Raw genomic sequence first — 11,318 nt, forward strand, 5'->3', positions numbered from 1 at the left:
GATTTGACATTAGAGAAGGGTAAAGACATAAAGAATAGTTTTGGAGAACTTTTGATTGACTTTGTACCCACGATTGTTGGAGGACAATGTTTTGATAAGAAGAACAATTGTGATTTGAAGCAGGTCTAGGAGAATCAAAGCAGGTCTAGGAAATAGAAGTTGTATATTAGCCAAATGGTGAGATACGAGGTCAAGAAGTTCGAGCATGGTGCTATCATTTTTCTCTAAAATCTTGGTAACAAAGTCAATGCTCACACCTATATATATATATATATATATATATATATATATATATATATATATATATATATATATATATATATATATATATATATATATATATATATATATATATACACCAAAATTTGGGGTTTTATATATTAACTTTTTGTTGTCAGTGTTAGTTATATGGTTATTTTATTTCTTATTCCTTTGCTATTTCTTTTCAATAAAATTATTATGGATTACTTGATGTGTGAATGTTGTTTTTTTGAGAGCAGCACACACCGTGGTATTATTTAATGTACTTCTATCCTTGAAGTTTTAAAATAGCCTTCAAATAAATATGTTCTCCTTATACAAGGCTATAGGCAATTTATTGATGTCGAGTCTCTTTTTGTATATCAGAGAAAATCTTTTATCTTTGCATTGGAAAGGGCAAAACGATCATATATGTATCGACTAACTGTAGATTATTTATTACAAAACTGATTGGATTTGCAATGCAAGAATGTTTCCTCATTGATTGTGTTTTGTTTTTTTTTTTTTTCACTATTTAAATTTATATATATTATATTGTACAAAATCATGATTTTATTAAATAACTACAAATATATTTAAATTTATATATATTATATTGTACAAAATCACGATTTTATTAAATAACTACAAATACAATATGATCGATCGGATATTCAAACCAGTGTATATATATTAATTTAAATTGATGATTATAAACTTACAGACAAAAAATGTATGTTTGTAAAATAATAAAACTTTTCGAATCATTGATTAGTCATTACACTTTTGAATTTATCGATACTGTTTTCGTTTCTCACCGTGGTTTCCACAGGTTTAAACCTAGTTATTTTATATGACTAGAAAGATAAAAACAAACAAAAACAGAAGGATATTTAATTTCTCTTTATACAAATCATTCCTGTTTCCTGTCTTAACGTTCCAAAAATAAAATTGATCTCCACAGATACAACTTAACCAAACTTGTGAAAGCCTCAACCTCAATCCAAAAATTCCAAACAGAAAGCAAAATGACAAGAGTTGCGAAAGCACTATTGAAAACCTGAAAGAAACAAAGGTAAAAGAAGAATCTATCAACATTTACATACATCAATGGACCACTTCCAGTTCACAGTTCATTTCATCTGTTCATTCAGAAGACACAAACAAAGAAAGAAAGAAAGAAAAAACAATCTTTTTTTCAACATCGGCACCTCTCTATTTACCTTTCTTTTTTAATCTCCCATCCATCTTCCCAATAAACAAACTCACCTGTTTTAACCTATAAAATCAAAAAACCCTCCTTCCTTTTACTTTCTTCATCAGAATGTACAACCCCAAGCAGAGGTATTCGAATTAACATAAACATCAAGACTCACTCCCATCATCTTCAGATTCTTCTTCTTCATCTTCAGACACTGACACGTCACCAAGATTCTCAATCATATTCATAACCTCCACTGTGTCATCCAAATAATACTCCGCCCTACTTGGTTTCTGTCCCACAGTACATGCAAACACTGATCGATTATTGACATTCAAAATGACACCTCCTTTTATGGCATCCCCAATCATCACAAACATATCTTCATCGCTTCTATCATCCCCCACACACAACACAAAATCAGCCCTTCTTTCTTTCTTAAACATCGATGAAAATATCTTCTCTGCCACTAAACCCTTCGTCACACCCTACATTAATATAATAACAACCAACTTTAGTCACTCAAATAATTCCAACTCAAAGTGTACTGATTATAAAAAATTGGTTCATATTTATACTTAGTGTTTTTTCCGTATTAAACCTTAAATTTATTTTTTTCTAAAAAAGACCTTGTATTTTCATTTTTTTTGGTTAATCTCTAAAAAGACCTTACATTTTGTGTTTTTTCCAGATAAAACCTCAAAAAAGACCTTATACTTGGTGTTTTTTCTGTATTAAACCTTAATTTTATTTTTTTCTAAAAAAAGACCTTGTATTTTCATTTTTTTTTGGGTTAATCTCTAAAAGACCTTACATTTTGTGTTTTTTCCGGGTTAAACCTCAAAGCTTTTTTTTGCTTGAAAAAAACCTTGTATTCTTTCATTTTTTCTGGAAAAACTCTCCACCATTTAATTGCTTCTAAATAAACCTCAAATTTTTTAGTTTTTTTCAAAAATAAAACTCACATTTAAAAAAAAATGGAAAAAAAGTGACAGTCAAATCAGAAAAAATGAAAAAATACAAGTTCTTTAAAAAAAAAAAAAAAAAAATGAGGTATAATCCGGAACAAGCACAGAATATAAAGTCTTTTTTGAGATCAACCCTTTTTCTCAATTGACGCTTTTAGCCTTTGTTTTCAGGGAAAAAAAAAAAAAAAAAAAAAAAAACTTGTAAAATGCAAAGGCTTTTCAGAAAAATTATAAACAGTTTGCAGGTTTTTTGGAAAAAAATAATAAATCGAGTGTTTTTTCGTTAAAAAAAATTGATAGGATCAGGTTTTTTCTGGAAAAATAAAAGTTGAAGGAGAATGCAATCTTTTCAGGAAAAAAAAAAAGGCTTAATCCGGAAAAAACTCAATATATTAACCCTTATGAAACGAAGTTGATAATATTAATACCTGTGGTTTGACTTCAACTATATATTGACCGCTTTTGACCACAACCGGTTCATTAGCAAGAACACTTTCCAAATGATCCAACATTTCCTTCGCTTGGGCCGACCCGAAACCCGGATCCGCATCCTGATGATGCCACACCAACGCGCTTTCTTTCCTTTCAATATACGACCCGTCCGTCGCATCCGTATACAATCTCATCACCGGTTCCGCCATCTGCATCCACCCAAAATTCATCCCTTGCGCACACGTCTCCCACTCTTTCTCCCCCGGCCACCTGTCACCAATCACCAATCCTTCAGCATTTACCCAAAAGGATAAAACCGTAAAATAACAAAATCTTACCTTATAAAGTAACCATGTTCGGCTGCAATTCCAAGCTTCTCACACGGAGCAAACCATTTAGCAAGATCTTCTCTCCCTCTCCCACTAACAACAAACACCGTGTTCTTCGGGTCGTTACATAATTTTTTAAAAATCGAAATCACTTCGTGACTCGGGCGTTTATCTATCGATGATTGTGGCATCACAGTGCCATCGTAGTCTAATAAAATAGCTCGATTTTGAGCGTGTTCGTATGCGGCCACGATCGCGCCACTTGTCAGCTTCCTGAACATTGGATCGAGGGCGACGACTCTGAACCCAAAGCTCAATCCGATTCCCCAACATCGTCTTCTGAAATGTTCAACGCATGTTCTCTCAAGGTCTTGAAAGAAGCTTCTAGACCAGTAACTAACTTCATGGCTGCTAACGTATTTATAATGCTTCTCGTGTCTCATTTGTTTTTCAAGATCGGAAGTTGAAATAGCTTCATACATGGCTTCTGATGTGGCGTCCACGTTCCATGGGTTCACACGTATGGCCCCACTTAAAGAAGGTGAACACCCGACAAATTCGGATACTACTAACATGGATTTTTGAGGGGAATTTGACGAATCTGACCCTGAGATACCTTGTCTACATACGATGTATTCGTATGGGGTTAGATTCATTCCGTCTCTAATGGCTGTGACAATTGCAGCTTCTGAAATTGTGTAGTAAGCGGCTTTTTCTGTTAGAGAAAGTGGGGTGTCGATAAGTATGATTGGATTGTAATTACTCCCTGGAATCCCCAATTCCTGATTGATTCTTTCGGTGCTTGTTCTTATTTCAGCTTCGATTTCTTCCACATGGCGACCTTTTCCGCGAGCTGGATTCAAGATTTGGATTAAGATTGCGCGTCCAATCCATGATCGGTGTGATTTCAGCATTTGTTCCATTGCTAAGACTTTTAGGTTTACGCCTTTGAAGGTGTCCAAATCATCGACACCTAAGAGAATTGTTTTCCCTTGGAATTGTTGTTGAAGCTCGTGGACACGTGTCTGTTTTTCGGGTTGTCTTAGTATGGATTCCATTTGTCCCATGTGGATTCCACTCGGCATGATTTTGATTCCGATTGTTCTCCCGTAGTATTCCAATCCGATGTAGCCTCGTTTTGATTGGTATTCCAATCCGAGCATTCTGCTACAGCAAGAAAGAAAATGTCGGGCGTAGTCAAATGTGTGGAACCCTAGAAGATCGGCGTTTAGAAGTGATTTGATGATTTCTTCTCTTACTGGTAAAGTTCTGTAGATTTCTGAAGATGGGAATGGGCTATGGAGGAAGAAACCCATTCTGAGTCTATTGAAATGTCTTCTTAAGAAAGAAGGAAGTACCATTAGGTGATAATCATGAATCCAGACGTAATCATCATCTGGATTTATAACTTCGATTACCTTTTGAGAGAATATTTTGTTTGCAGCTACATACGCTTCCCATAAAGACCGGTCAAATCTACCACCATGGCTGGCTGAAAACGGTAGTCTGTAATGGAAGAGCGGCCATAGATGTTGCTTACAGAAGCCGTGATAATACTTGTCTAAAACATCGGGAGGGAGAAACGCTGGAACACATTTGAATCTCTCTAGCAAAATCTGTGAAACATCGTCTTGTTCGTTAAGATCAATGTCAGCCCTAAGTGAGCCTACGTAGATAACCTCCATTTCATCAGGCAACCCATCTTTTATATGCTTATATAAAGAATTCTCATCCCAGGTGAAGCTCCATGATGATTCGCCATTATCATCGATTTTCCGTGTAGCTTTAATCGGGAGTTGATTGGCTACAACGATTAACCTATCCGCCATAACCGTTGAAGGGGCGTCGGATGAAACGCTGCGAGCTTGATCATCGTCGAGCTCTGTTAGAACTCCGGGGACAGTCATTGTCCTGGAGATCATCTTCCTTCTGGGTTCTTCCATAGCTGGGAAATTCCCGTTAGCTAGATCTAACAAGTTTGCATACGATTTCGAAATCATTTTAATTTCGACCAGAATTCACCAAACCCCTAATTCTAATCGAAATTGGAAACCCCAGTCGGAGTAAACAATGATCTGCAATTGGGCAAACAAGCATCAACACATTAAAAGAAACACATAGATCCAAGAAATCCAACAGAACCCTAACAAACTCAAAAACCCAAGTCAAAATCGGCATAGGTCAGTCAACGATACATTAATTGGAATCCAAACAGAAACAAAACAAAACAAAACACAAACCAATCGCAATTGTTTACATAAAGAAACATAGAAATCAGCATCGAAACCTTGAGATAGATACATGTCAAGAACATTAAAGAAAACAAAAACAAAAAGAGCTTTGTCAGGGAAACTGACCTGTATGATTGAGATGAGATTAAAAGTGAGATGGAAGTCAGAAGAAAATCTAGGGTTTGATCCTAAATATATGTGTGAGATGGATCTTGAAGGTGCTGGTGTTGTGGAAAAGCTGTTGTTAGAGAAGAGAAGTAGAGAGGATTGAGATTATTTAAATGTGAAGAAAGGAAAAAGAAAAAAGGAAAATGAAAAATGAAGGTGAAATGGGGGAAGGAAGAAGGGGATAAGGTCGGCCAGCAAAGAAAGTAGGGATGCCAACTGGAATTTTTGCGTCACGCGCTTGTTATGACAGGCGGACGTGTCAGTCCTCTTGGTCTTCACGTGTTCCTCTATCTTGTAAATTTTTAATTAAATTCAAAAAATAAAGACGTGAGGAGGTGTCTAGATCACCAAAAAGCTAATTCAATTTCGAAAAGGATGTTTATTTATCAAATATGATTTTTAAATTACGAAAAATAGAAGTATTCCTATTTTTATAGTTGTATACAAATATCATTACACCATTTGTTCATATAATAATGATGATAAAAATATGTTGAAAGAAATGAATAGATTTATGGGTTCAAATGCTCCCAAGTCCTACCACATATGTTATGTTGAAAAGTGTGTTACTATTAATAGTAGTATTAGTATTTTTTTAGTTTGCTTTCTGAAGCTGAGAATCTTTCGTTACGGTTAATGATTTAGGAGGATAACAAGGTTTCAATTTTGTCTATATTAGGTCCATATGCTCTTTTTTGTATATATTATATCAATATGGTTGTTATAACCGTTTAAATATCATCTTTATTACAGTTAAAATGACAAGATTTAAACGGTTATAACAACCATGTTAATGTAATATGTACAAAAATAGCCTAGAGACCTAATGTGGACAAAACCTTATTACCTACCTAGGTCATTAACGCTTAAAAACTTTTAATTAAATAAATGGACCTTATGATTTACAAAAAATAATAAATTTAGTATTTAGTTTTTTTGACACGGATAGTCTTAGTCTTATGGTTTCAACTTTCAGTTGCATGGTTGCTTGTAATGAGTAATGACTTAAATACTATTTTTAGTATTTTTATCATTTCATTTAACTCTTTTACAATTTATATTAATATTTTAGTTAGATGGTTTCATCATTTTATCTTTTTTTTAATCGTTCATTCACCACAACCAACGGTTTCAATTGAAAGGTTACAAAATAATTTTCAGACGTTTTTTCATAAAAAAAAACTAATAATAATCAAATCCTTAATGATTAAGATTATGTTTAGTGCGTCACAACTAGGGGTGTTCAAAAATAACCGAATCCGAAAAATCTGATCCGAAAATCCGATTCAAAATTACCCGAAAATTCGAATATCTGGATTTTCGGATTCGGATTCAGATATCAATTTTGAAAAATTTCGGATATTTCGGATATCCGATATCCGAAAAATAAAATTTTCTAATTATTTTTTAATATCTTACTTATAATTTAAAATTGACCGGGAAACTTTAGATATGAGGTGACTGGCGTTGTAACTATTGTAATGTTAGTTCGTTTGTAAATTTAAATTGTTGTTAATTTATTTGTAAAGTTAATGGCGACGTTAATTTATTTCCAAAGTTAATAACTTATCAAACATATTGAATAGCTACAATTGTGAATAAACTAAGAAAATGACTTATAAACCCACTCTGAAGATAAATTAGGAAGAAAAATACATAAATGCGTTCCTTATTACGTTATTTGTAAATTGATTTGCAAATTGAATCCGCTGTGTTGTTAATTTCATTTCAAATTACATACAAAATATCAATGACATGAATTTAATATTTGTAAAAGATGCGTTTCGAATATCCGTATCCGTATCCGAATTTTCGGATATCCGAATTTTGGATATCCGAAAATTCGGAAACGGATTTGGATATTAAAATTAACTATCCGAATTTTCAATATCCGGTTTTGAACACCCCTAGTCACAACTAGCAGATAACTAGCTATTTTTCGATCTTTTTTAAGTTGTCATGTTTGGCAAGCCAAAAAGTAGCGTATAATCTAGCATTTTAAAAAGCTACTCAGACTAGCTTTTTAAGAGTTTTTTTTAATTTTCCAAATATACCCCTTAATTAATTATTGAAAACATATTTTTTAAATGCCCTTTTATGCCATTATATAAATTCCAGATAGCTTATCAGTCAGTGGCAGGGTCAGGGTCAAAGTAAAGGGGTATCCCCGGGTATCCCTGACAAATCTTATATTTGTTGATAAGTTATTAATTAACTTGATGATCGATTAGATCTATGTAACAGGTAAGCAATGAATATAAAAACAGTAAATAACCCAAGAATGAATCAAGATGTGTCGAATGATTAGATTACTCAATCCTCAGCAGAGCTCGACTAAGAACTTCCGCTGTAGAGGATACTTAGGGTTACAAAAACAAGAACGATAACTTTGTTGAACAAATAAACCTCTAAACGTTACTGATCGTTCTCCCATTCTAAGATGCATGCAAGCACCTATATATACAAAACCCTACTAAACTCACGGATGGACAGGCCCATACCGGAGAGACATATTAGACTAACTAACGAGCCTAATAGACGCAACACAAAATACGACCCAACAATCTCCCCCTTTGCGTCAAATTGGAGCGAGACTACTTCTTCTTACTTGGGCCAGCAGCGGGAGCCTTCTTTACGGTATCAAACAGATGTGTGATAAGAGCAAGGATAGTCTGTCTGAACCGAATGTACCATTGAATCATATCATCAAAGTACTTGATATCATCCGTTGTGTTCTGCTTGCATCGATGGATGATCCCTAAAACGTGTTCCAAACATGCAGTGGTGTAGAGATGTTTGTCTGCCAAGGCGAAAAGGCATTTCTGTCCTTCGTTCCTGGTAAACATGACGAAGTTTCTCTTTGGGTCAATCTTCCCCATCTGCATCATGTTGAGATCACTGGCAGAGCCAACAGGAGATATGGTAGGCTTCTTCTTAAATACGCTCGCAATCTCCTGATCCATCAAAGCAACTTCCATGATATAGCATACAGGCATCCTCTTAAAATGGTCGATGATCGGACCATATTCAGCTTCGTTTGTCAGAAGGATGTTGTGCAAGATAATCCAATCATGGGGATTAAGGTTGGGAAGATCTTCAAGTGAGATGGCATGTTCGGCTTTGGCAGATCCCCTTAGTACCTTGAACCGAACGTTGGTGAAGTTTCCTTCCCTGTACGGCTTCAGGACCCGAACATTGACAATTTTCTGAGCGCTCCAAGTCTGGTATTGGGGTTGAGCGGCCTTCAGATAAAATTCAATTAAGTCCCGATCAACCTGTGGATGAGGATGTGGGAACTCTGCAATGTTGTCAAAGGCATGAAAAACAAATGCCTTTCGGGTCAGTGGCATGTCGAACTGTGAGTCAACAGTGTTAGAACGATCTAAAGATATCACAGGTTCTAGCCACAAGATACTCAGTGTGTCAATGGCTTCTTTAATCAGCCTCTCAAGAGTCCACGGAGGAAAAAGAGTTTTCCTGCTCTCAAGAAGGTCGTGGGCTTCTTTCTGTCTTCTTTCGGCTTCTTCAGCCTCTCTAGCCACACGAGCATTAATGTCAGCCTCGTTGTTTCGACTTTGCCGCTTCAGAATGTCGGCAATCGTCTCTTTATCATCATCATCACTCTCCTCAGCAATATTTTTGCCTTTGTCTTTCACACCAGAACCGGAGGCTTGGCCTACTGGAGGAGGTTCGGTGGTGTGTGTTGCTGTTGAAGTAGGAGGTGGTTGAGACACTTGTTCTTTTTCTCCCCCTTGTTTCAGAATGGACACGAAATCAAGTAGCCCTTCTATTTTGCTAAGTAGAAAAAGGGCGGGAGCGAGCTTCTCTGCAAGGGTACGGCATACTGAATAATTGATGATTGGGTCATGTGCTTCAAGGATGTTGGAAATAGCAGAGTGGACATCCGAAACACACGATTTAACCACCTCTCTTTCAGATCGAAGAGAGTCAATCTCCTGTTGACAGTTGGAGAGTTGAGTACTCTTGACCTTCAGAGAAGTAGTCTTCCTTGCGAGAGCATCCATGAGAGAGTTCTCGGCAGCTAAGTCTTCTTGAAGCTTGGAGAGACGCTCCTCAATGGTGGTTCTGAAAGCTGAGTTATCGTCCGAAATAGACTGTCTGAGAGAAGAGAACGACTTCAGCTCAGAAGCGACTGATGTAGCCAACTGGTTGATGATGGGTTCCAGCGTAGTCTTGGTGGCTTCAGCACTTTCCTGTATAGATTTCAACAGGAAAGAGGCATCAGTAAATAGTTTATCGACTTTTTCGATCGCAGCCTGACAGGCTTTGGTTAAGGCATCGATGGCGGCAGTGGCGGAATCAAGAGAAACTTGATGAGCGTTGGAAAAATCCTCAACAATTTTTTGAATTACAGCTTCAGATATGGATGACTGAGAAGTAGAAGAGGAGGCGATGAGCGAGTCGATTTTGTCATGTAGATCCTTGAGATGCCTTTTGGTGACAGGAGCGTCGTCATCGTCATCACTCTGTACTTGAAACGGACTATAATAGATCGAGTCAAAAGTCATATTCTCCCCGCCAAAGAGTGGTTCTTCTTCCTCTGATGCGTGAGCAGGAGAAGATGGTGGTGGTGAAACTGTAGGTTCGGTAGTAAAGGTAGGTTCGGGTTGGGTGGTGTGTTCGGTTGTTGGTGTGGGTTCGGGTGCTGAGGTGGATTTTGGTGCATCAGTATGAACCCCCATATCAGATATGTTGGTTCTAACATTTGCAGTGGTGGTGGTGGTTGTTTCGGTAAAGATTGGTGGTGGTATTGGGATAGAAGTAGGTGGTATTTGAGTGGTGGAAGTTATGGGGGAATAGAAATAGGAATTGTAACGGGTGGAGAAGAGATAGGAGAAGTAGAAATACGTATCTCTGGGGTAGGCGAACGTGGTGGAGTGTTGCCACGTTGAGATTCATCAGAATCAGAACCCTCGTCCTCATATTCGCTTGAGGATGAAGCGATAATCAACTTTCGTCGCGGTTGGGTTTTTCTCCTCTTCTGCGGTGGAGATTGAGCAACTCTGGTATTTTTACTCTTCTTGGGAGATGGGTCTTTCGCCCCCTTTGCCACCTGTTTTCCCTTGTCAGCCTTCTTGCCTCTAGCAGCAGGCTTGTCAGCATCATGGATTGATTTCAGCATCTCTGGAGTAAGATCCCTCGGACCAGAACGTTTGAACTCTTTGTACGTTCTGATAATCCTACTGTCAGTCGGAACATCACCATACATTGTTTCCGGGATAGACCCGTTGAAGGGAAATTTCGAAGCATCCGACACAATGATCTTCGTGGTATGGAAAGTACCAATCGAAGACATTAGAGCACCAACGACAATAGGGACGTGGTACTTGTCCATCACCCATTTCGTGACAATAGTGTAAAACCGGGCATATGAGATCTCTGAGTGCCGGGAGGTCAAAGAGAGACTCTAGATAAGTTGTTTCCATAGGACTGACCCGTAGTCCATGTTGATGCCATTGTAGATCCCGTACATGATGGAGAGGAACAGACGACTAGCCCCATCGGATCCAGCACTTCTTTCTAATAAGCCCTTGAAAAGAACAGTGAACATCCCATTCCACTGTGGGGGCAGGCACGACTTTTTGAATTTGGTGACAGTAGTGAGCACCTCAGTGTACCCCATGTTGTAGAACATGTTGAACAAATGACCCATAGGAATAGTTTCCAGATTAACCCTCGAAGAATCAGCGTAAAACCCTAACAACGAGCAAAACCTCTGCATTGAAAT

General features: G+C 37.2%; 1 protein-coding gene across 2 annotated transcripts; it reads right to left on the reverse strand.

Annotated features, from left to right (window-relative positions):
* Window positions 1–1,130: 1,130 nt before the first annotated feature.
* LOC111895548 (probable alpha,alpha-trehalose-phosphate synthase [UDP-forming] 7) lies at window positions 1,131–5,716 on the reverse strand. 2 transcript variants are annotated; one of them, XR_006190439.2, is made up of 5 exons: window positions 5,528–5,716; window positions 3,180–5,245; window positions 2,838–3,111; window positions 1,464–1,929; window positions 1,131–1,300 (listed from the first exon to the last, which is right to left on the reverse strand). XR_006190439.2 is itself a non-coding variant. In XM_023891665.3 (4 exons), exons 2-4 carry the CDS (start codon window positions 5,168–5,170, stop codon window positions 1,606–1,608), a joined length of 2,589 nt encoding a protein of 862 aa, XP_023747433.1. In that variant the 5' UTR covers window positions 5,171–5,245; window positions 5,528–5,716; the 3' UTR covers window positions 1,317–1,605. The 2 variants fall into 2 exon arrangements, 1 of the variants encoding a protein (XP_023747433.1); XM_023891665.3 differs by lacking the exon at window positions 1,131–1,300 and having other exon boundaries at window positions 1,317–1,929.
* Window positions 5,717–11,318: the final 5,602 nt, after the last annotated feature.

Source organism: Lactuca sativa, chromosome 4 (assembly GCF_002870075.4).
Source record: "Lactuca sativa cultivar Salinas chromosome 4, Lsat_Salinas_v11, whole genome shotgun sequence".
Taxonomy (NCBI): Eukaryota; Viridiplantae; Streptophyta; class Magnoliopsida; order Asterales; family Asteraceae; genus Lactuca; species Lactuca sativa.

Bases quoted from the DNA above. Each gene is read 5' to 3' on its own strand.
- LOC111895548 (XM_023891665.3), bottom strand. From the start codon at position 5,170: ATGATTTCGAAATCGTATGCAAACTTGTTAGATCTAGCTAACGGGAAT. The intron at 3,112-3,179 runs GTAAGATTTTGT...GATTGGTGACAG, and splicing joins GAACATGGTTACTTTATAAG to GTGGCCGGGGGAGAAAGAGT. The intron at 1,930-2,837 runs GTATTAATATTA...ATATTAATGTAG, and splicing joins TAGTTGAAGTCAAACCACAG to GGTGTGACGAAGGGTTTAGT.